Source organism: Pecten maximus, chromosome 6 (genome assembly GCF_902652985.1).
Source record: "Pecten maximus chromosome 6, xPecMax1.1, whole genome shotgun sequence".
Lineage (NCBI taxonomy): Eukaryota > Metazoa > Mollusca > Bivalvia > Pectinida > Pectinidae > Pecten > Pecten maximus.
In genome coordinates, this window is record NC_047020.1 from 11,468,425 (window position 1) to 11,495,709 (window position 27,285).

Below are 27,285 nucleotides of genomic sequence, written 5' to 3' on the forward strand. Positions count from 1 at the left end.
CCCGGTCAGTCACCCCGAGGATGACCAGGTATATGTTGGTCCCGGTCAGTAACCCCGAGGATGGCCAGGTATATGTTGGTCCCGGTCAGTAACCCCGAGGATGACCAGGTATATGTTGGTTTCGGTCAGTAACCCTGAGGTTGACCAGATATATGTTGGTCTCGGGCAGTAACCCTGAGGTTGACCAGATATCTGTTGGTCCCGGTCAGTAACCCCGAACTTGACCAGGTATATGTTGGTTTCGGTCAGTAACCCCGAGGATGACCAGGTATATGTTGGTCCCGGTCAGTAACCCTGAGGTTGACCAGATATATGTTGGTCTCGGTCAGTAACCCCGAGGATGACCAGGTATACGTTGGTCCCGGTCAGTAACCCCGAGGATGACCAGATATCTGTTGGTCCCGGTCAGTAACCCTGATGTTGACTAGGTGTATGTTGGTCCCGGTCAGTAACCCTGAGGTTGACCAGATATATGTTGGTCTCGGTCAGTAACCCCGAGGATGACCAGGTATGTGTTGGTTTCGGTCAGTAACCCTGATGATGACCAGATATATGTTGGTCCCGGTCAGTAACCCTAAGGTTGACCAGATATTTATTAATCCCGGTCAGTAACCCTGATGATGACCAGATATATGTTGGTCACGGTCAGTAACCCTAAGGTTGACCAGATATATGTTGGTCTCGGTCAGTAACCCCGAGGATGACCAGGTATGTGTTGGTTTCGGTCAGTAACCCTGATGATGACCAGATATATGTTGGTCCCGGTCAGTAACCCTAAGGTTGACCAGATATTTATTAATCCCGGTCAGTAACCTTGATGATGACCAGATATATGTTGGTCACGGTCAGTAACCCTAAGGTTGACCAGATATATGTTGGTCCCGGTCAGTAACCCCGAGGATGACCAGGTATATGTTGGTTTCGGTCAGTAACCCTGATGATGACCAGATATATGTTGGTCTCGGGCAGTAACCCTAAGGTTGGCCAGATATTTATTAATCCCGGTCAGTAACCCTAAGATTGACCAGATATATGTTGGTCCCGGTCAGTAACCCTAAGGTTGGCCAGATATTTATTAATCCCGGTCAGTAAACCCCGGAGATAACCAGGTTGTTCAACTGGTTTATTTTTATTTCCAAACTTCATGGGACCGGTCTCAATATAAACTACACGTCATGTTAAAGTCGAATCTTAAAAAACCTAAAACTGAAAAGTAAATGGTGCTGAGTTGGCTTTTTGTATTCATTTGATATTTGAACTTAAAATATACATTGTTTATAAGATATTATTTAGATACTGAAAGTGTAGCGTGGCGTAGTGCACTCGGCTGTGGTATTTGTCAATGCTTTAACAAGAAACTATGAATTTAATGTTTCCCGTGAGACCATTGAATTTTCTCGGTAGACTTAGGAGTACGTGTCATATATTATCCGTATTATTGTTGTTAATATCAACTCATCGTAATACGTGACGTCATTAGCTTAATCGTACGAAGGCTTTAAGAACTCCCTGACACCTAGGACTTATATTCTGATACAGTTATGTGATGACACATATGGGACAACACTTATGTTATAAATAGTACTTGTGGCCCAGAACGCCATTCAGTTGAACTCTCGCCGATTTCTCCTCTTTATCACACGTGGGGATGCGATGATGTGGATGTGGATGAATTTGGCGATGGATTGCTCGTAATATACGGTATGTAGATACATGTATACCTTTCGTATTTGTTGTTTGAATTCAAAACACTTTAACGTTCTCCCGGGAGTTGTATACATTGTGTATGACACTAAAATGCTACCCGTTAACGGTGTTAGATTGCCCTAGCTACATCTGTGTTAGATTGCCCTAGCTACATCTGTGTAGTTCCCGTGGGTTTAGGTAACCCTGTCTTTTAATAGTTTCTAGGATTACAGGAATGGCACGGTTTATTTAGATTATATTTTCAGTACTCCCCCGAGTCGCCGTAGGTCCAGGTGTCACATCCACGGGTACCCTGTATCAGAGGTCACCTCCGTGGTAAAATGTCGCGTCCCCGGGCGGAGGCGGATACCCTGTATTAATGGTCGGATCCAAAGCTAGTTATCTCATCCCTGGGGCCGGGGCTTCGTAACCAGTTGGTTATTTGGTATAGCGACTTCAGGGTCAGTTCAGTCTACAGTAGCGACCAGGGCCAGATCGTAGTGGTGTAGACAGACATGTCATGTTAAATTTATATTGACACTTCGTCCTTATTTTACTCTGCTATTACTTACAATTGCATTATTTCAAGTTTGTATCCAAACTCTGCCATATCGACCACGCACAGACATATCTAGTGGCAAATCCACTTACGTCAAGCGGTGTAATTAAGCATCGTGTGGTCCGAGATTAGGTCGCGCGCGCTCTGGTCTGTCTGATAAGGAACGCTAGGTAAGTTGACTTTCCAGGTTGACCCGGAGTCCTTTCGATAATGATCCGTCGTTGGACCTCAGCACACGATATGTCTTTACAATTGGTCTATTTACCTCGACTTAGATGTTAAACATCATAAATAATGTTGACGTTAAATTGAACTCGTGAAATAGGAGTGCTACTATGGCTATATGATAGTACACGGTAGTATTGTCTGGGATATATACTATACAGCACTCCTAAATCTATCACCTCACACCACCAACACTATCCCAACGTTTCTAATGTTTATCGGCCTTCCTCGGATATCTGATATGGCCTTACTAACATCACAACTAGTGCCATGGCGAAAATGGGTGGGGAAAGTCGACCCGCCCTTGGGTCGGCACTTCATCATATATGTTTTCAACTATTCAGTATCGTCGTGTAGACATAAAACACAAATATATCGAAACATCGATCATTTGTCGACACACCTGACTAACAGGTATAGATGTCACCACACATAAACAGGTCATTCCACTCATTTTATAATCGATCTCCGAATTTCCAAACATTTCGCGGCCATATTTGTAATGACCGAGTTCATGTGACCTGACGAGATCTCGTGTGACACGACGAGATCTCGTGTGACACACGGTTATCCTCCAATCGCAACTTCTCGTACAATTCCGTCAAAGCTCCGAGCTTTGACGGAATTGTACGAGAAGTTGCGATTGGGTTATCCTCACATCGGTTCCGTGAGACTTTAATCACGTCATTGACATTAAAAAATGTTGTCGCGAAAAACAGTTATGGTCGTTTGGCCTCCCCTGTGTTTAAAAGTACGTGTTTTTGGAGGCTGTGGTATGTTCGTGTTTGTCTCCCATTCTATCGAGAGCATCCAGCCGGACACCTCGCCCGGTCACACTCTGACAACGGGTAAACCATTCGTCCCTCCCTCGACCAGGGAACAGAACACAAAGCCTCCCTTACAGGAGCGAACGTTCAACTCAAGGCCAAAGTGAGGCATTGTCAAGGTTGACATTAGGAAGGAGAAAGTTGTGCAGAAAGAAGATAAAAGATACGATCTCAAAGTGAGTCGCAGTTTAATAATAATAAAAAGGGGCAGCGAGCACAATTTTTACGTCCCTACCTAAAGAAAGAAAGAAAACGTTATTGTGATGTCAAGTAGGAAATTATATTAAAATGCGTGTCATGTTGACGGGGTCGGTATGTAGCTAAGTGTATCAATGGGTCCCCACAGTACTAGCGTGATGTAAAACATTAGTCGCAGATGGTTGATCAGGCTCTAACCTGATCTCACCTCATCAAACGCTCGTAGTAGACAGCACGAAATGCATATATGTTGTCACATAGCTACAAAAGGATTGAGGTCAAGTTCCATGTATAGCAGAGACTACTACACTATTGAGGTATCCGTTTGTATCAGTTATTGTAAAAGACTAGTCGAGCTAAAACAGACAACGTCCGAATCACTGGTGTATCTCCGACAAGAGAACAATTTTGGACAAATACAGGTCTCTACAAAGAAATATTTTTCTTTCCAGTGATGCATAATCCGAGTAATACTTTAATAAAATGATGCCAACCCTTATTCGTACATCGTCAAAAATATGTTGTCAGTTAGACGTAGGGTTCTTACTTCTAAAATAGTCATCAAAGGAAACACGGAATGTACACACTTCCTGTACAATGTCAGGAAACACTGAATCATGATAGGTCACTGAAGCAGGTGCTTGTGTAAATTCCTTAAACCAATGCAAATTTTCTACCCAAGTGTATAGCATTCTCTCATCATACAAAAATGTATATATTATTATCAGAGCAATTTCAAGTTCTTTTCCTTGAAGGATTGCATTGTCAGATAGAAAAAAGAGAAACGAAATCTACTGTGAGGAGTTGTCATTGCCTGGATGTAAAATTCAGCCAGGTGTAAGAACCAGCGCCCGGTCAGTACGATTCAATCCGGAAATTAAAGACGACATACCTGTATCCAGTCTGATTTAGTATTGTGTATAGAACTGAGGACGACAGGTCTGTATCCAGTCTGATTTAGTATTGTGTATAGAACTGAGGACGACAGACCTGTATCCAGTCTGATTTAGTATTATGTATAGAACTGAGGACGACAGGCCTGTATCCAGTCTGATTTAGTATTGTGTATAGAACTGAGGACGACAGACCTGTATCCAGTCTGATTTAGTATTATGTATAGAACTGAGGACGACAGGTCTGTATCCAGTCTGATTTAGTATTGTGTATAGAACTGAGGACAACAGACCTGTATCCAGTATGATTTAGTATTATATATAGAACTGAGGACAACAGACCTGTATCCAGTCTGATTTAGTATTGTGTATAGAACTAAGGACGACAGGCCTGTATCCAGTCTGATTTAGTATTATGTATAGAACTGAGGACGACAGACCTGTATCCAGTCTGATTTAGTATTATATATAGAACTGAGGACGACAGGCCTGTATCCAGTCTGATTTAGTATTATGTATAGAACTGAGGACGACAGGCCTGTATCCAGTCTGATTTAGTATTATGTATAGAACTGAGGACAACAGACCTGTATCCAGTCTGATTTAGTATTGTGTATAGAACTGAGGACAACAGACCTGTATCCAGTCTGATTTAGTATTGTGTATAGAACTGAGGACAACAGACCTGTATCCAGTATGATTTAGTATTGTGTATAGAACTGAGGACGACAGGCCTGTATCCAGTCTGATTTAGTATTATATATAGAACTGAGGACGACAGGACTGTATCCAGTATGATTTAGTATTGTGTATAGAACTGAGGACGACAGGCCTGTATCCAGTCTGATTTAGTATTATGTATAGAACTAAGGACGACAGGTCTGTATCCAGTCTGATTTAGTATTGTGTATAGAACTGAGGACAACAGACCTGTATCCAGTATGATTTAGTATTGTGTATAGAACTGAGGACGACAGGTCTGTATCCAGTCTGATTTAGTATTGTGTATAGAACTGAGGACAACAGACCTGTATCCAGTATGATTTAGTATTGTGTATAGAACTGAGGACGACAGGCCTGTATCCAGTCTGATTTAGTATTATATATAGAACTGAGGACGACAGGACTGTATCCAGTATGATTTAGTATTGTGTATAGAACTGAGGACGACAGGCCTGTATCCAGTCTGATTTAGTATTGTGTATAGAACTGAGGACGACAGACCTGTATCCAGTCTGATTTAGTATTATATATAGAACTGAGGACGACAGGCCTGTATCCAGTCTGATTTAGTATTATGTATAGAACTAAGGACGACAGGTCTGTATCCAGTCTGATTTAGTATTGTGTATAGAACTAAGGACGACAGGTCTGTATCCAGTCTGATTTAGTATTGTGTATAGAACTGAGGACAACAGACCTGTATCCAGTCTGATTTAATATTGTGTATAGAACTGAGGACGACAGACCTGTATCCAGTCTGGTTTAGTATTGTGTATAGAACTGAGGACGACAGACCTGTATCCAGTCTGATTTAGTATTATGTATAGAACTGAGGACGACAGGCCTGTATCCAGTCTGATTTAGTATTATATATAGAACTGAGGACGACAGGACTGTATCCAGTATGATTTAGTATTGTGTATAGAACTGAGGACGACAGGCCTGTATCCAGTCTGATTTAGTATTGTGTATAGAACTGAGGACGACAGACCTGTATCCAGTCTGATTTAGTATTATATATAGAACTGAGGACGACAGGCCTGTATCCAGTCTGATTTAGTATTGTGTATAGAACTGAGGACGACAGACCTGTATCCAGTCTGATTTAGTATTATATATAGAACTGAGGACGACAGGCCTGTATCCAGTCTGATTTAGTATTATGTATAGAACTAAGGACGACAGGTCTGTATCCAGTCTGATTTAGTATTGTGTATAGAACTAAGGACGACAGGTCTGTATCCAGTCTGATTTAGTATTGTGTATAGAACTGAGGACAACAGACCTGTATCCAGTCTGATTTAATATTGTGTATAGAACTGAGGACGACAGACCTGTATCCAGTCTGGTTTAGTATTGTGTATAGAACTGAGGACAACAGACCTATATCCAGTATGATTTAGTATTGTGTATAGAACTAAGGACGACAGGTCTGTATCCAGTCTGATTTAGTATTGTGTATAGAACTAACGACGACAGGCCTGTATCCAGCCTGATTTAGTATTGTGTATAGAACTGAGGACGACAGGCCTGTATCCAGTATGATTTAGTATTATGTATAGAACTGAGGACGACAGACCTGTATCCAGTCTGATTTAGTATTGTGTATAGAACTGAGGACGACAGACCTGTATCCAGTATGATTTAGTATTATATATAGAACTGAGGACAACAGACCTGTATCCAGTCTGATTTAGTATTGTGTATAGCACTAAGGACGACAGGCCTGTATCCAGTCTGATTTAGTATTATGTATAGAACTGAGGACGACAGGTCTGTATCCAGTCTGATTTAGTATTGTGTATAGAACTGAGGACAACAGACCTGTATCCAGTCTGATTTAGTATTGTGTATAGAACTGAGGACGACAGGTCTGTATTCAGTCTGATTTAGTATTGTGTATAGAACTGAGGACGACAGGCCTGTATCCAGTCTGATTTAGTATTGTGTATAGAACTGAGGACAACAGACCTGTATCCAGTATGATTTAGTATTGTGTATAGAACTGAGGACGACAGGCCTGTATCCAGTCTGATTTAGTATTGTGTATAGAACTGAGGACGACAGGTCTGTATCCAGTCTGATTTAGTATTATGTATAGAACTGAGGACGACAGGTCTGTATCCAGTCTGATTTAGTATTGTGTATAGAACTGAGGACGACAGACCTGTATCCAGTCTGATTTAGTATTATATATAGAACTGAGGACGACAGGACTGTATCCAGTATGATTTAGTATTGTGTATAGAACTGAGGACGACAGGCCTGTATCCAGTCTGATTTAGTATTATGTATAGAACTAAGGACGACAGACCTGTATCCAGTCTGATTTAGTATTGTGTATAGAACTAAGGACGACAGGCCTGTATCCAGTCTGATTTAGTATTATGTATAGAACTGAGGACGACAGGTCTGTATCCAGTCTGATTTAGTATTGTGTATAGAACTGAGGACAACAGACCTGTATCCAGTCTGATTTAGTATTGTGTATAGAACTGAGGACAACAGACCTGTATCCAGTATGATTTAGTATTGTGTATAGAACTGAGGACGACAGGCCTGTATCCAGTCTGATTTAGTATTGTGTATAGAACTGAGGACGACAGGTCTGTATCCAGTCTGATTTAGTATTATGTATAGAACTGAGGACGACAGGTCTGTATCCAGTCTGATTTAGTATTGTGTATAGAACTGAGGACGACAGACCTGTATCCAGTCTGATTTAGTATTATATATAGAACTGAGGACGACAGGACTGTATCCAGTATGATTTAGTATTGTGTATAGAACTGAGGACGACAGGCCTGTATCCAGTCTGATTTAGTATTATGTATAGAACTAAGGACGACAGGTCTGTATCCAGTCTGATTTAGTATTGTGTATAGAACTGAGGACAACAGACCTGTATCCAGTCTGATTTAGTATTGTGTATAGAACTGAGGACAACAGACCTGTATCCAGTCTGATTTAGTATTGTGTATAGAACTGAGGACAACAGACCTGTATCCAGTATGATTTAGTATTGTGTATAGAACTGAGGACAACAGACCTGTATCCAGTCTGATTTAGTATTGTGTATAGAACTGAGGACAACAGACCTGTATCCAGTATGATTTAGTATTGTGTATAGAACTGAGGACAACAGACCTGTATCCAGTCTGATTTAGTATTATGTATAGAACTGAGGACGACAGGCCTGTATCCAGTATGATTTAGTATTGTGTATAGAACTGAGGACGACAGACCTGTATCCAGTCTGATTTAGTATTATGTATAGAACTGAGGACGACAGGTCTGTATCCAGTCTGATTTAGTATTATGTATAGAACTGAGGACGACAGGCCTGTATCCAGTATGATTTAGTATTGTGTATAGAACTGAGGACGACAGGCCTGTATCCAGTCTGATTTAGTATTGTGTATAGAACTGAGGACGACAGACCTGTAACCAGTCTGATTTAGTATTATATATAGAACTGAGGACGACAGGCCTGTATCCAGTCTGATTTAGTATTATGTATAGAACTAAGGACGACAGGTCTGTATCCAGTCTGATTTAGTATTGTGTATAGAACTAAGGACGACAGGTCTGTATCCAGTCTGATTTAGTATTGTGTATAGAACTGAGGACGACAGGCCTGTATCCAGTCTGATTTAGTATTGTGTATAGAACTGAGGACGACAGGCCTGTATCCAGTCTGATTTAGTATTATGTATAGAACTGAGGACAACAGACCTGTATCCAGTCTGATTTAATATTGTGTATAGAACTGAGGACGACAGACCTGTATCCAGTCTGGTTTAGTATTGTGTATAGAACTGAGGACGACAGACCTGTATCCAGTCTGATTTAGTATTATGTATAGAACTAAGGACGACAGGCCTGTATCCAATCTGATTTAGTATTGTGTATAGAACTGAGGACGACAGACCTGTATCCAGTCTGATGTAGTATTGTGTATAGAACTGAGGACGACAGACCTGTATCCAGTCTGATTTAGTATTGTGTATAGAACTAAGGACGACAGGTCTGTATCCAGTCTGATTTAGTATTGTGTATAGAACTGAGGACGACAGGCCTGTATCCAGTCTGATTTAGTATTGTGTATAGAACTGAGGACGACAGACCTGTATCCAGTCTGATTTAGTATTGTGTATAGAACTGAGGACGACAGGTCTGTATTCAGTCTGATTTAGTATTGTGTATAGAACTGAGGACGACAGGCCTGTATCCAGTCTGATTTAGTATTGTGTATAGAACTGAGGACAACAGACCTGTATCCAGTATGATTTAGTATTGTGTATAGAACTGAGGACGACAGGCCTGTATCCAGTCTGATTTAGTATTGTGTATAGAACTGAGGACGACAGGTCTGTATCCAGTCTGATTTAGTATTATGTATAGAACTGAGGACGACAGGTCTGTATCCAGTCTGATTTAGTATTGTGTATAGAACTGAGGACGACAGACCTGTATCCAGTCTGATTTAGTATTATATATAGAACTGAGGACGACAGGACTGTATCCAGTATGATTTAGTATTGTGTATAGAACTGAGGACGACAGGCCTGTATCCAGTCTGATTTAGTATTATGTATAGAACTAAGGACGACAGACCTGTATCCAGTCTGATTTAGTATTGTGTATAGAACTAAGGACGACAGGCCTGTATCCAGTCTGATTTAGTATTATGTATAGAACTGAGGACGACAGGTCTGTATCCAGTCTGATTTAGTATTGTGTATAGAACTGAGGACAACAGACCTGTATCCAGTCTGATTTAGTATTGTGTATAGAACTGAGGACAACAGACCTGTATCCAGTATGATTTAGTATTGTGTATAGAACTGAGGACGACAGGCCTGTATCCAGTCTGATTTAGTATTGTGTATAGAACTGAGGACGACAGGTCTGTATCCAGTCTGATTTAGTATTATGTATAGAACTGAGGACGACAGGTCTGTATCCAGTCTGATTTAGTATTGTGTATAGAACTGAGGACGACAGACCTGTATCCAGTCTGATTTAGTATTATGTATAGAACTGAGGACGACAGGCCTGTATCCAGTATGATTTAGTATTGTGTATAGAACTGAGGACGACAGGCCTGTATCCAGTCTGATTTAGTATTATGTATAGAACTAAGGACGACAGGTCTGTATCCAGTCTGATTTAGTATTGTGTATAGAACTGAGGACAACAGACCTGTATCCAGTCTGATTTAGTATTGTGTATAGAACTGAGGACAACAGACCTGTATCCAGTCTGATTTAGTATTGTGTATAGAACTGAGGACAACAGACCTGTATCCAGTATGATTTAGTATTGTGTATAGAACTGAGGACAACAGACCTGTATCCAGTCTGATTTAGTATTGTGTATAGAACTGAGGACAACAGACCTGTATCCAGTATGATTTAGTATTGTGTATAGAACTGAGGACAACAGACCTGTATCCAGTCTGATTTAGTATTATGTATAGAACTGAGGACGACAGGCCTGTATCCAGTATGATTTAGTATTGTGTATAGAACTGAGGACGACAGACCTGTATCCAGTCTGATTTAGTATTATGTATAGAACTGAGGACGACAGGTCTGTATCCAGTCTGATTTAGTATTATGTATAGAACTGAGGACGACAGGCCTGTATCCAGTATGATTTAGTATTGTGTATAGAACTGAGGACGACAGGCCTGTATCCAGTCTGATTTAGTATTGTGTATAGAACTGAGGACGACAGACCTGTATCCAGTCTGATTTAGTATTATATATAGAACTGAGGACGACAGGCCTGTATCCAGTCTGATTTAGTATTATGTATAGAACTAAGGACGACAGGTCTGTATCCAGTCTGATTTAGTATTGTGTATAGAACTAAGGACGACAGGTCTGTATCCAGTCTGATTTAGTATTGTGTATAGAACTGAGGACGACAGGCCTGTATCCAGTCTGATTTAGTATTGTGTATAGAACTGAGGACGACAGGCCTGTATCCAGTCTGATTTAGTATTATGTATAGAACTGAGGACAACAGACCTGTATCCAGTCTGATTTAATATTGTGTATAGAACTGAGGACGACAGACCTGTATCCAGTCTGGTTTAGTATTGTGTATAGAACTGAGGACGACAGACCTGTATCCAGTCTGATTTAGTTTTGTGTATAGAACTGAGGACGACAGGCCTGTATCCAGCCTGATTTAGTATTGTGTATAGAACTGAGGACAACAGACCTATATCCAGTATGATTTAGTATTGTGTATAGAACTAAGGACGACAGGTCTGTATCCAGTCTGATTTAGTATTGTGTATAGAACTAACGACGACAGGCCTGTATCCAGCCTGATTTAGTATTGTGTATAGAACTGAGGACGACAGGCCTGTATCCAGTATGATTTAGTATTATGTATAGAACTGAGGACGACAGACCTGTATCCAGTCTGATTTAGTATTGTGTATAGAACTGAGGACGACAGACCTGTATCCAGTCTGATTTAGTATTATATATAGAACTAACGACGACAGACTTGTATCCAGTCTGATTTAGTATTATGTATAGAACTGAGGACGACAGGTCTGTATCCAGTATGATTTAGTATTATGTATAGAACTGAGGACGACAGACCTGTATCCAGTCTGATTTAGTATTATGTATAGAACTGAGGACGACAGACCTGTATCCAGTCTGGTTTAGTATTGTGTATAGAACTGAGGACGACAGACCTGTATCCAGTCTGATTTAGTATTGTGTATAGAACTGAGGACGACAGGCCTGTATCCAGCCTGATTTAGTATTGTGTATAGAACTGAGGACAACAGACCTATATCCAGTATGATTTAGTATTGTGTATAGAACTAAGGACGACAGGTCTGTATCCAGTCTGATTTAGTATTGTGTATAGAACTAACGACGACAGGCCTGTATCCAGCCTGATTTAGTATTGTGTATAGAACTGAGGACGACAGGCCTGTATCCAGTATGATTTAGTATTATGTATAGAACTGAGGACGACAGGCCTGTATCCAGCCTGATTTAGTATTGTGTATAGAACTGAGGACAACAGACCTATATCCAGTATGATTTAGTATTGTGTATAGAACTGAGGACGACAAACCTGTATCCAGTCTGATTTAGTATTGTGTATAGAACTGAGGACGACAGACCTGTATCCAGTCTGATTTAGTAATATGTATAGAACTGAGGACGACAGACCTGTATCCAGTCTGATTTAGTATTGTGTATAGAACTGAGGAAGACAAACCTGTATCCAGTCTTATTTAGTATTGTGTATAGAACTGAGGACGACAGACCTGTATCCAGTCTGATTTAGTATTGTGTATAGAACTGAGGACGACAGACCTGTATCCAGTCTGATTTAGTATTGTGTATAGAACTGAGGACGACAGACCTGTATCCAGTCTGATTTAGTATTGTGTATAGAACTGAGGACGACAAACCTGTATCCAGTCTGATTTAGTATTATGTATAGAACTGAGGACGACAGACCTGTATCCAGTCTGATTTAGTATTATGTATAGAACTAAGGACGACAGGCCTGTATCCAATCTGATTTAGTATTGTGTATAGAACTGAGGACGACAGACCTGTATCCAGTCTGATGTAGTATTGTGTATAGAACTGAGGACGACAGACCTGTATCCAGTCTGATTTAGTATTGTGTATAGAACTAAGGACGACAGGTCTGTATCCAGTCTGATTTAGTATTGTGTATAGAACTGAGGACGACAGGCCTGTATCCAGTCTGATTTAGTATTGTGTATAGAACTGAGGACGACAGACCTGTATCCAGTCTGATGTAGTATTGTGTATAGAACTGAGGACGACAGACCTGTATCCAGTCTGATTTAGTATTGTGTATAGAACTAAGGACGACAGGTCTGTATCCAGTCTGATTTAGTATTGTGTATAGAACTGAGGACGACAGGCCTGTATCCAGTCTGATTTAGTATTGTGTATAGAACTGAGGACGACAGACCTGTATCCAGTCTGATTTAGTATTATATATAGAACTGAGGACGACAGACCTGTATCCAGTCTGATTTAGTATTATGTATAGAACTGAGGACGACAGACCTGTATCCAGTATGATTTAGTATTATGTATAGAACTGAGGACGACAGGTCTGTATCCAGTCTGATTTAGTATTATATATAGAACTGAGGACGACAGGTCTGTATCCAGTCTGATTTAGTATTGTGTATAGAACTGGGGACGACAGACCTGTATCCAGTCTGATTTAGTATTATGTATAGAACTGAGGACGACAGGCCTGTATCCAGTCTGATTAAGTATTATATATAGAACTGAGGACGACAGGCCTGTATCCAGTCTGATTTAGTATTGTGTATAGAACTGAGGACGAGAGGCCTGTATCCAGTCTGATTTAGTATTGTGTATAGAACTGAGGACGACAGACCTGTATCCAGTCTGATTTAGTATTGTGTATAGAACTGAGGACGACATACCTGTATCCAGTCTGATTTAGTATTATGTATAGAACTGAGGAAGACAAACCTGTATCCAGTCTGATTTAGTATTAGAACTGAGGATGACAGGCCTGTATCCAGTCTGATTTAGTATTATGTATAGAACTGAGGACGACAGGCCTGTATCCAGTCTGATTTAGTATTATGTATAGAACTGAGGACGACAGACCTGTATCCAGTCTGATTTAGTATTGTGTATAGAACTAAGGACGACAGACCTGTATCCAGTCTGATTTAGTATTATGTATAGAACTGAGGACGACAGGCCTGTATCCAGTCTGATTTAGTATTGTGTATAGAACTGAGGACGACAGGCCTGTATCCAGTCTGATTTAGTATTATGTATAGAACTGAGGACGACAGGCCTGTATCCAGTCTGATTTAGTATTGTGTATAGAACTGAGGACGACAGGTCTGTATCCAGTCTGATTTAGTATTATGTATAGAACTGAGGATGACAGACCTGTATCCAGTCTGATTTAGTATTGTGTATAGAACTGAGGACAACATACCTGTATCCAGTCTGATTTAGTATTATGTATAGAACTGAGGACGACAGGCCTGTATCCAGTCTGATTTAGTATTATGTATAGAACTAAGGACGACAGGTCTGTATCCAGTCTGATTTAGTATTGTGTATAGAACTGAGGACGACAGGCCTGTATCCAGTCTGATTTAGTATTATGTATAACACTGAGGACGACAGACCTGTATCCAGTCTGATTTAGTATTATATATAGAACTGAGGACGACAGGCTTGTATCCAGTCTGATTTAGTATTATGTATTGAACTGAGGACGACAGACCTGTATCCAGTCTGATTTAGTATTATGTATAGAACTGAGGACGACAGACCTGTATCCAGTCTGATTTAGTAGTGTGTATAGAACTGAGGACGTCAGACCTGTATCCAGTCTGATTTAGTATTGTGTATAGAACTGAGGACGACAGACCTGTATCCAGTCTGATTTAGTATTGTGTATAGAACTGAGGACGACAGGCCTGTATCCAGTCTGATTTAGTATTATGTATAGAACTGAGGACGACAGACCTGTATCCAGTCTGATTTAGTATTATATATAGAACTGAGGACGACAGGCCTGTATCCAGTCTGATTTAGTATTATGTATAGAACTGAGGACGACAGACCTGTATCCAGTCTGATTTAGTATTGTGTATAGAACTGAGGACGACAGGCCTGTATCCAGTCTGATTTAGTATTATGTATAGAACTAAGGACGACAGACCTGTATCCAGTCTGATTTAGTATTAGAACTGAGGACGACAGACCTGTATCCAGTCTGATTTAGTATTATATATAGAACTGAGGACGACAGGCCTGTACTAAGTCTGATTTAGTATTATGTATAGAACTGAGGACGACAGACCTGTATCCAGTCTGATTTAGTATTGTGTATAGAACTGAGGACGACAGACCTGTATCCAGTCTGATTTAGTATTATGTATAGAACTGAGGACGACAGGTCTGTATCCAGTCTGATTTAGTATTGTGTATAGAACTGAGGACGTCAGACCTGTATCCAGTCTGATTTAGTATTATATATAGAACTGAGGACGTCAGACCTGTATCCAGTCTGATTTAGTATTATATATAGAACTGAGGACGACAGACCTGTATCCAGTCTGATTTAGTATTATGTATAGAACTGAGGACGACAGACCTGTATCCAGTCTGATTTAGTATTGTGTATAGAACTAAGGACGACAGACCTGTATCCAGTCTGATTTAGTATTATGTATAGAACTGAGGACGACAGGCCTGTATCCAGTCTGATTTAGTATTGTGTATAGAACTGAGGACGACAGGCCTGTATCCAGTCTGATTTAGTATTGTGTATAGAACTGAGGACGACAGGCCTGTATCCAGTCTGATTTAGTATTGTGTATAGAACTGAGGACGACAGGTCTGTATCCAGTCTGATTTAGTATTATGTATAGAACTGAGGACGACAGACCTGTATCCAGTCTGATTTAGTATTATGTATAGAACTGAGGACGACAGGCCTGTATCCAGTATGATTTAGTATTGTGTATAGAACTGAGGACGACAGGTCTGTATCCAGTCTGATTTAGTATTATGTATAGAACTGAGGATGACAGACCTGTATCCAGTCTGATTTAGTATTGTGTATAGAACTGAGGACGACAGGCCTGTATCCAGTCTGATTTAGTATTATGTATAGAACTGAGGACGACAGACCTGTATCCAGTCTGATTTAGTATTATGTATAGAACTGAGGACGACAGACCTGTATCCAGTCTGATTTAGTATTATGTATAGAACTAAGGACGACAGACCTGTATCCAGTCTGATTTAGTATTATGTATAGAACTGAGGACGACAGGCCTGTATCCAGTATGATTTAGTATTATGTATAGAACTGAGGACGATAGGTCTGTATCCAGTATGATTTAGTATTATATATAGAACTGAGGACGACAGACCTGTATCCAGTCTGATTTAGTATTATATATAGAACTGAGGACGACAGACCTGTATCCAGTCTGATTTAGTATTATGTATAGAACTGAGGACGACAGACCTGTATCCAGTCTGATTTAGTATTATGTATAGAACTGAGGACGACAGGCCTGTATCCAGTCTGATTTAGTATTATGTATAGAACTGAGGACGATAGGTCTGTATCCAGTATGATTTAGTATTATATATAGAACTGAGGACGACAGACCTGTATCCAGTCTGATTTAGTATTATATATAGAACTGAGGACGACAGACCTGTATCCAGTCTGATTAAGTATTATGTATAGAACTGAGGACGACAGACCTGTATCCAGTCTGATTTAGTATTGTGTATAGAACTGAGGACGACAGACCTGTATCCAGTCTGATTTAGTATTATGTATAGAACTAACGACGACAGGCCTGTATCCAGTCTGATTTAGTATTATGTATAGAACTGAGGACGACAGACCTGTATCCAGTCTGATTTAGTATTATGTATAGAACTGGGGACGACAGGTCTGTATCCAGTCTGATTTAGTATTATGAATACATGACCTTTTTATGTTCGTGTTGTTTTTGTTTAGCCATAAAAAAAAGTGCTTTGAAAAGTTTGAATTGAATTGTAGCCTTGCCAGATATATGGGATATCAGGATGTCAACGCTCTGTTGATTTATAAGACTGCATTTGTTCTCTATTTGTTAAAAGACATGCTTTAAAATCACTTCAGACAATAATTATACAATTTTCTAGTGGCCAATTTATTGAATATATAGACATAAACATCGTCCTTGGCGTCGTCCTAGTGAAACACTCGCCGCAATAATTACATAAGTATACCATGTTTGTAGTTATAGAATATTTAGAAGTAGCGCTAGGTACATTGTGTGACACCTGTCGTTATATAGTACTTCGGTACAGGTGTCTTGTCTCGTACATACTTCCCTCTGCCTAATCACTGGCGTATGCACGTGGTTACTATTTATAAAAATAATATTAGCCCTACCCCTACTGTATCAACAAGGTGTACCACATGCAAAAATCGAAAGTGGGGGTGAGCTTTGATTCATTTTGAATTAAATTCAATCCGTACACAAACTTCAGTATCGTACATTGATTTAGAATCCTCAAACAACAATGCATGCTATTCTTGTGACAATGAGTTAAAGATGAGAAAATTGACGAAAAGCGGTCGTGAGAGCCGACAGTGCATCGATGAAAGTAGGCTTTACTTTTTAGAGCGGTTTAATTTTGCAACAGGCAGTCTGATCGGTCGACAGCTCTGTAAACAATGCTAACTATAATTGTCGATCAATCAGACTGTCTATTTGAAAACAGCTCCTACTTCTGTCCAGATTAGGTGCATTTTCCGATCTTCAAGTGTTACACCTTGTTGATATAGTAGGAATAGGGGATAATATATTTTTTCTATAGATATTTACCTGATGCAGACGCCTGTGGCCTAATGCACAACTGAAATACCATGTTTTTCGAGATCATAACATTCGTAAATGAGGATACAACCCATGGCCGATTCGTGACCATAGAAATGCATATCTTCATACGTGGAACAGCCGCTATATGGGAAATAGTGATATGCACAGGGACCTTACCTTTGTTACAGTCTATGTGTATTTGAACATATCCTTGTGTGTAAATAGAGGTTACACAACGAGTGATTGTTGGATATGGAATTTATTTCACACGAGTAAGTTATTTTTTAAAAGTTACAAAAGACACGAGCTTTAGCGAGTGTTTTTTGCAACTTTTAAAAAATAACTTACGAGTGTGAAATAAATTCCATATCCAACAATCACGAGTCGTGTGACCTGTTTCTACCACAATAATATCGGCTTGAATCAAAGGGAAACGTGGCCAAGTATAATTTCGCGTATGCAAATAAAGTGTACCGGTGACGTCCGGGACCCGGTGATGTGACGTCATTAGATTATTGATGACGTCAATAACAATTGCAGCTTGGGTCAAAGTTCACTGTGTTAGCCAATCGAAATGCGTACAGAGTTTATACCACGTGTGGTATAAACAGATTGTTAATCAACGGCTGTAATGATTAACTGATGGTCTGAGAGTTGAATAACACAGGGTATTGTGGTAGAAATCCCCTTTTAGACTAGGATAGGTCCAAAAACACAGACTTTAAACTTGAATCCCCCGGTTCGTGTGGTAACAAGGTGTACAAACTAATGAAATGACAGCCTAATGATGATAAAATCACGCTTTGAGCTCATACCAGTATGCATGTCAAAAGAAACTCCATTAAACACGTTTATTTAAATTCGGATTCACAGTTATTAGTATTGACCGAGATATTAACCAGACATTTGTTCCGTTGGCATTACTCGTGTTATTCCCAGGCAGACTTATCCGAATGGAGGCACGTGCGGAAAAGTCAAAATGACGTTGAAATGCAGAGCTCTGCGGTATCGTAACACTGTATGACGTTCCATTCCTACTTATACCTGTTACTATGGGAAACGATGTTTAATTATCATTTCTTAGTGTTTCATCCACAGACAGACCAAAATCTTTATGTACAAATGCTGATACCCTTTCATCTGAGGCGGTTTATATAGAGAATACATGGTCAGTGTCTTAAAATATAAGCTGTATTTTGGCGAGGATAAGAAAGACAAAAGTGGCGAGCCTTGGCGAGCCACTTTTGTCTTTCTGTCCCGAGCCAAAAATACAGCTTATATTTTAAGACACTGACCATGTATTCTATTTATCATGCAACAGTCATAAAAATAATCATCAAAAATAATCATTTTGAAGTGAAACGGTGTCAAAAATGACAGAAATATGTTCGCCTTTCAAACGTAGTTTCACATTGAAGTAGGTCAGTCGAACTGACGCACGTGCTAAGATTCCAAAATACAGCTGTTTTCCGTCACTGCCGTATACAGCAAAAATATATACGGTGGGTGTATTCCGACAATGCGGTGGCAGTTGCAGGATAAATATATATATACATGTATGGTACTTTTGGTTTGTATTCATTTGTGTACGTTATCCATTTTGTACATGTGTTTGATTATGCCCCAAAATTTGGAAAATTATCTCGTGTTATAACTATTTTTCATATACGGTATACCCCCTTTCACATTCCGACATTATGTAGCACTTACTGGATGATAATACTTTTTAAGAGATAGACAACAGTTTTGAAATGTGTATCTAGAATGTTTGAGTTGTCAATTACTTGACAAGTTGTTACAGCTGTTACTGTCATCGCGCGTGCATAACACGTCAATATGGAGGTGATTATACAGGCCCGAGGCCCCTTTGGTATACATAGAAACTCAGCACAGGAAGTAAACACGCGTCAAGTCAGGTTAGCCGACTAATTGTGTCGGCTCCTCCATCATCGTGCCAAAGGCATGTGACATGGCGTACATTAACGTTCTATTGTAATTATACAGAGGCGGGCATTGTCTCGTGTAAATTAATGTGAAATCAATACACAAGGACACGTAACAAAATCGTGAGCCTACCTGTCATAGGCCAGGTGAGTCCCTCACCGTTACTATTTATAAGGAGGCCCTGACTCAGAACCACAAATATGTTTAACACGGAATATGATTTGTTATTGTAAAACCAATCAACAAGTTTAAATATATCCAGTGTAACTATCTAGCCAGGTTTCGCCATTTATTACAGTACCACAGACGGATTAACTGTTTACTGCCTCTTGTCATGAGTAAACACGTAAACAACAAGTTAAGGCTAATTTATATATTTGTTACGTGACAGCGCCATTAAAATGCCAATGGTATATCAATCGGCATTTATTAATAGGTTTAATGCAGATATAATGTGTATATATAATGTGTTTATATAATGTGTAGATATAATGTGTATATATAATGTGTATATATAATGCGAAGTTATTTTAACAAACCAAAGTACAAAGTAGGTGTGTATTATGCAATATTGTCTAAATATGAGTCTATTGTTGTTAGCCACCGTTCCGATTGAAGAAATCAGTTAATAGTCTATTGTTAAATAGTAGAGATACGTAAATACAAGTAGTCTATTGTTACAGAGAAAACATGCTTAAATAGTCTATTGTTACAGAGAAAACATGCTTAAATAGTCTATTGTTACAGAGAAAACATGCTTAAATAGTCTATTGTTACAGAGCAGAGATCAGTAAATAGTCTATTGTTACAGAGTAGAGATCAGTAAATAGTCTATTGTTACAGAGCAGAGATCAGTAAATAGTCTATTGCTACAGAGTAGAAATCAGTAAATAGTCTATTGTTACAGAGCAGAGATCAGTAAATAGTCTATTGTTACAGGGTAGAGATCAGTAAATAGTCTATTGTTACAGAGTAGAAATCAATAGATAGTCTATTGTTACAGAGTAGAAATCAATAAATAGTCTATTGTTAATGAGCAGAGATCAGTAAATAGTCTATTGTTACAGAGCAGAGATCAGTAAATAGTCTATTGTTACAGAGTAGAGATCAGTAAATAGTCTATTGTTACAGAGCAGAGATCAGTAAATAGTCTATTGTTACAGAGCAGAGATCAGTAAATAGTCTATTGCTACAGAGCAGAAACAGTAAATAATCTATTGTTACAGAGTAGAGATCAGTAAATAGTCTATTGTTACAGAGTAGAGATCATTAAATAGTCTATTGTTACATAGTAGATATCAGTAAATAGTCTATTGTTACAGAGCAGAGATCAGTAAATAGTCTATTGTTACAGAGCAGAGATCAGTAAATAGTCTATTGTTACAGAGTAGAAATCAGTAAATAGATTATTGTTACAGAGTAGAGATCAGTAAATAGTCTACTGTTACAGAGTAGAGATCAGTAAATAGTCTATTGTTACAGAGCAGAGATCAGTAAATAGTCTATTGTTACAGAGTAGAGATCAGTAAATAGTCTATTGTTACAGAGTAGAAACAGTAAATAGTCTATTGTTACAGAGTAGAGATCAGTAAATAGTCTATTGTTACAGAGCAGAAATCAGTAAATAGTCTATTGTTACAGAGCAGAGATCAGTAAATAGTCTATTGTTACAGAGTAGAAATCAGTAAATAGATTATTGTTATAGAGTAGAAATCAGTAAATAGTCTATTGTTACAGGGTAGAGATCAGTAAATAGTCTATTGTTATAGAGTAGAGATCAGTAAATAGTCTATTGTTATAGAGTAGAAACAGTAAATAGTCTATTGTTACAGAGCAGAGATCAGTAAATAGTCTATTGTTACAGAGTAGAGATCAGTAAATAGTCTATTGTTACAGAGTAGAGATCAGTAAATAGTCTATTGTTACATAGTAGAGATCAGTAAATAGTCTATTGTTACAGAGTAGAGATCAGTAAATAGTCTATTGTTACATAGTAGAGATCAGTAAATAGTCTATTGTTATAGAGCAGAGATAAGTAAATAGTTTATTTTACACAGTAGAGATCAGTAAATAGTCTATTGTTACAGAGCAAAGATCAGTAAATAGTCTATTTTTAAAGAGCAGAGATCAGTAAATAGTCTATTGTTACAGAGTAGAGATCAGTAAATAGTCTATTGTTACATAGTAGAGATCAGTAAATAGTCTATTGTTACAGAACAGAGATCAGTAAATAGTCTATTGTTACAGAGAAGAGATCAGTAAATAGTCTATTGTTACAGAGTAGAGATCAGTAAATAGTCTATTGTTACAGAGCAGAGATCAGTAAATAGTCTATTGTTACAGAACAGAGATCAGTAAACAGTCTATTGTTATATTCCGTAGCGGAACTGGACAGGACTGAACGTCCGTCTAGCGTTCGGAAGTCCCGGGCTCAGGTTGCGGCCTGGTCGTTCTCTCCTGTTACTTTTGACGCACGTATAAATATACTCACGGAAGATGTTATATGATCCAATGTGTGTGTTCGAGGTCGTAGATTTGTTAAATGATGTAGGAATATAGTGGAACTGGACTTGGCTGATCACGGATTGCTTGGTAGCTAAAATAGTTATAGCTAGCGTTCCTCTAGAGTTCCGAGGTCCCGGGTTAGAGTCCTGTTTTGATCATTGTAGGTCCCGGGTTAGAGTCCTGTTTTGATCATTGTAGGTCCCGGGTTAGAGTCCTGTTTTGATCATTGTAGGTCACGGGTTAGAGTCCCGTTCTGGTCATTGCAGGTCCCGGGTTAGAGTCCCGTTTTGATCATTGTAGGTCCCGGGTTAGAGTCCCGTTCTGGTCATTGTAGGTCCCGGGTTAGAGTCCTGTTTTGATCATTGTAGGTCCCGGGTTAGAGTCCTGTTTTGATTATTGTAGGTCCCGGGTTAGAGTCCTGTTTTGATCATTGTAGGTCCCGGGTTAGAGTCCTGTTTTGATCATTGTAGGTCCCGGGTTAGAGTCCTGTTTTGATCATTGTAGGTCCCGGGTTGGAGTCCTGTGTTCTTCTCCTTTTTCAACTCTTTAAGACAGGTGTCATGCCGGGTTTTCCTATTATGGTTACCGTTTCTAAACATTCAATGTAAACATTTTAAAGATACTCAAATGTCACATTCGGACATTGTGATATGGTTCGTACTATTGTGTAGGAATCCTTATTTAGCGGGTATATCAGCCGTATTATTGTGTAGGGATCCTTATTTAGCGGGTGTGTAAGCCGTATTATTGTGTAGGGATCCTTATTTAGCGGGAATGTAAGCCGTATTATTGTGTAGGGATCCTTATTTAGCGGGTATGTAAGCCATATTATTGTGTAGGGATCCTTATTTAGCGGGTATGTAAGCCGTATTTGCTGTATATTTGTCATCTCAGATGAGATCTTCTTTATTAAGATAGACTTCTGAGACGTTCTACCTTCCGATGTTACAGGTTACCCCCGGTCAAGCTTTCCTGTGGCTAGCTGGCTTTGACGTGGGACTGACCTGTGACGGGAGGAGGGCGAGACAACTGAGATCACGTGATGACAGGGCAACTCAACACAACTTAACCTGTCACACGTGGTTAACAAGCTGACATACGTCAGTAAACCTTTGACGTCAACGCGTAACAAATATCATTTGAAACTGGCATAGATGGACACAAAGAAATATGGGTTTCTCAAAACGAAATGTCCTCAAATTGTGTGAAAGCGTTTTCGCGACTTTCGTTGTATTGGCATGTATCTTTACTTTGATGACGTCACTGTCGTCATCAAAATTCTACAAAAAGATGAAATCGACTACTGGACGTAAACGTGGCGTATTAAAGGATGCGAAAGACAGTTTTCGAATGGCCATGGAAAGTCATGATCACAAAGAAAATAATTTTCAAGGAGTATACACAACACCTAAGGGCCAGAACGAGGCCCGTCCCGACCTATACGTCGACCCTTATCGACAATGGTTCCATGATCGCAATGTGGTCAAGTACAGTGCTAGGGGCAAACATCCGGTGTTACCGGATACGGAAGTAATCAATAACCAAGATGTTTGTAAAGGCGAGCCGGTCGATATATTGATATATTTTCAAAGTCGGTGGGATCATTTTCAACGTCGGTCAGTTTTACGAGAGACGTGGGCAAGCTCAAAAACGTTCAAAGACATACACATTAGAACTATATTTGTGTTGGGAAGGGCTTCTGTTCAGGCAGATCAGGTCAAGATTAACAATGAAAATCTTCTCTATCACGACATCATACAGGGAGATTTCATTGACAGTATCGCTAATCTCACAATGAAAAGTATTCTTGCTATGAAATGGATAAATGAGAATTGTATACAGGCTAAGTACATTCTCAAGGCGGATGACGACATGTTTGTAAATATATTCGCTTCGGTAGAATATCTAATCTCACAGATTTACGAGAAGAAGAAAGTGGTGATGTGCCATGCCAAGGAGAACGATACAAGTCCAATCGAAAGGAACAAGAATAGTAGGTGGTATGTCCCACCGGATGTGTTTGCTGGTAGAAAACGTTTCCCTCGGTTCTGTAGTGGTTATGCGGCCATATTCACAACCGACCTCGTCCCGGAGTTATACAAAGCGTCGTTTACAAACCCATACTTTTCTGTGGACGATGCATATCTTTTCGGATTACTGATGGAAAACATCAAGGATGTACTATTTTTTGATATCCAAGATAATATGACTTTGAATCAGAAGTCAGCTTTGGAGGAATATACTGGTGACGATGCCATACAGCATGTCGCCTGTAACGCATGGGAGGACGGGGCCTTGGAAAAGTTCTGGCGGGCGACTCTCTCAAAACTCACGAAATGGTCTAAGAGTCACGCAAACGTGGCTATAGTACAGCAAACTCGAAATGATGTCATGAGAGAACGATAAGTCACATTACAATCTTCTGACTAGAAGTTATCTAACGAGCGCTGTCGTCCGTCATCGAGGCCACGTTAGTACTGTAAACTTTAGTACGTGCTCTTCGTAGGGACAAATCGTTTAATTGGTGATTGACTGATAATGATGTCACTAACATTGACGGACTGAACCTAAACTATTCCAGGGTTGTTTAAAGGCTTGGGGATTAGGATCAGCCAGTCCGTTATGATTAAATTTCACTTTTTATCGACCGTACATAGACAACAAGAAAACGTTGGTGAATGTATGGCATAATGGAGATTATTAGTTCAAGTCTGTTCAGTCCACGTCACAGGAAGTGATATCAGTCACGAATTTTGAGGGATTCATGTGACAAGAGTTTGTGCTGATGGGGTAAAGACAAACGAAGAAAAGTGTTTGGAGAAACTAAAAGGGATTCATTCGTAATAAAAGCGGCTTTCGCTTAATGTTAACTCTGTTATTTTTATGCACAAATAGAAAATCCAGACAGACAGGGAAAAACATAAAATCATGTCACACTTACCGCGAAGCGGCGGGGGAATCCCCTCAAAATCTGTGATCACAATATCACTTCCTGTGACGTCGATTGACCAGAATGTAGTCTCGTGGAGGAAGAGTTATTTCGAAACTATGAATTGGTTGGAATGAGAAACATACCCAGAATTCCACTCGCAATTTTCATATTCAGTTTGGAAGTAACTCTGCTACGTGTACATTTTTTCTCAATGGTGCTGTAGGTATTGAGGAGCCAAACATGCATTTTACTTAACACAAGTGATATTTTTCGGAAACTTTATCGATGATTTTTACTCGATTGCATTGTTGACTTGATGAAATATTATAGTGTCGTAAAGCAACTTAGACCCTAAATTCACTTGTACCTAAAGCAAACATAATCCGTTCCATTTCTACTGTCGTGACTGGAGTGACAGTGTATTTGGTGCTACATCACTGTTTAGTTTCATTTTCCATTACAGGATCTCAGCATCCACTACTCTGGACTTGATTTTAAACTTGGGTTACATTTTGGATGGTATCATGTTTAACAATTATTTCATGATCACCGATTGTTTGTTACTTGTTAACGACTGTGGAAGTCTGCGTAAAACTAACGCTATGTAAATAAAACTGATGTTGACCTTCGTAATTGGAAATCAGCAGTACAAACAACAAACCTGAATCTCTACAAGCATTCTACAGGGCCCTTCGTAATGGTTTGAAAGGATAGGTAGTGACTTCTTATTTGGATGTAGAGAGTACCGAAAGACAATTTCTTGCATCATTCGGAACATCTCGCCCGATGGGTACTTAAGGCAGTTTCCTGCATAGGAGTGTGAAGAGTTACAAAGGGATTGTATCTCCCTTTGTTTGAATGTGGAGAGTACTGAAAAGGAACTTCCCGCATTCGATTTTTTCGTTTGGGGACTGACGAAGGGGAACATATCGTTAGATCTGTATATGTGTGGGGACTGACAAGAGTTAACATGTCATATGAGAGTGGGGACTGACGAAGACGAACATATCGTTTGATCTGTCTTGTTGGTAACTATCTCGCACATCTAGAGACAGCGATTACCTTGTACCTGATATTACTACTAACACTCGACAAACTCCTTACTCACCTTTTCCTGAGAATGCTTCGACAATATCAAAACAGTAATCTCAGGTGGTTTTGACTTACGTTTTCTACATCAGGTCTTGACTTAAGTCTTGACTTAAAATTTGTACATTACGTGGTCGAAAATGTATGCCATTAAATGTTCTCATTCCATATGACTTTCATGTCACAAACATCTTATCGTCTATATCAATTAAAATGGTATACACATCCAGATATTCTACCATTTTCACGATAGGTGTTACACAATACAAATGTAGGTGTTACACGTCAAACGTTATGTAGTTGATAATCAGCGTGATTCTAGCTTGATGCATATTTAGCGTATCGAATACAATGATCACTACCGATCAACTGTTTCAGTGACATTTATGTTCTGCCCCGAGCAATGAGATCTTGTATTCACTGCCGTTCGGCGTTCTCGCCTATCCAGTGACATCTAATCAATCGGAACCCCTCATCATTTTCTTCGAAGCTTTCACAATCGGAACACCTCGCCTCCGTCTGCGAACGTAGTTTCGAAGAAAATGACGAGGGGTTACGATTGAAGCGTTCACAGACGGAGGCGAGGTGTTCCGACTGGACATCTAGTGTTTCACTGCCGTTCGGCGTTAGACTCCTAACCAATGATATCTTGTATTTCTCTGCCGTTCGGCGTTCTCGCTTACCCAATGAAATCTTTAATTTATGTTTCACTGAACTTCGATGTTCTGTTCTGACCAAGAAGTTCGGATGCTAACCTATTGATAGTGTTCTGTGATACGTTTGTCTGTGACCTAATACATGTTTAGTTATTTTTATGGCGGGTAATGTTTTAGTATGAGGTTTTATAACTGATAATATAGTTTTATATGTTTATTTAGTAATAAGCATAACTAACGTAATGTAATATTGCTTGCTTATTGTATTTTATACACAATGGTTGCAATAAATTTGGATTGTTTAAGTCCCAATGTTTAAGATTAAAAAAACGTGTTCCGTTCACAAAATTGTTGAATTCAATAAAACAATGCAAACATTACTATCAGTTTGTTGTATTTCCTAATAAAAAAGCAATATAAATCTTCCGTTTTATATTTTGCTAACAAAAACGCTAACAGAGCTGGGGTAGCCAGACATCCGTACTGTATTTATACTATACTTACAGAGCCGGGGTAGTCAGTCATCCGTACTGTACTTATACTATACTTACATAGCCGGGTAGTCAGTCATCCGTACTATACTTATACTATACTTACATAGCCGGGTAATCAGTCATC

The 27,285-nt window shown here is 39.4% G+C and overlaps 2 protein-coding genes across 3 annotated transcripts in view; both read left to right on the forward strand.

Annotated features, from left to right (window-relative positions):
- LOC117328964 (N-acetyllactosaminide beta-1,3-N-acetylglucosaminyltransferase 2-like) overlaps window positions 1-27,285 on the forward strand; it is a 51,635-nt gene that overhangs the window by 7,762 nt on the left and 16,588 nt on the right. The window lies entirely within an intron of this gene.
- LOC117328965 (beta-1,3-galactosyltransferase 5-like) lies at window positions 1,579-27,047 on the forward strand. The gene is made up of 2 exons (XM_033886607.1): window positions 1,579-1,701; window positions 22,942-27,047. The coding sequence occupies exon 2, from the start codon at window positions 23,161-23,163 to the stop codon at window positions 24,394-24,396; it is 1,236 nt and encodes a 411-aa protein (XP_033742498.1). The 5' UTR covers window positions 1,579-1,701; window positions 22,942-23,160; the 3' UTR covers window positions 24,397-27,047.

Excerpts from the sequence above, each read along its gene's own strand:
- LOC117328965 (XM_033886607.1), top strand. The coding sequence starts at position 23,161 with ATGGGTTTCTCAAAACGAAATGTCCTCAAATTGTGTGAAAGCGTTTTC.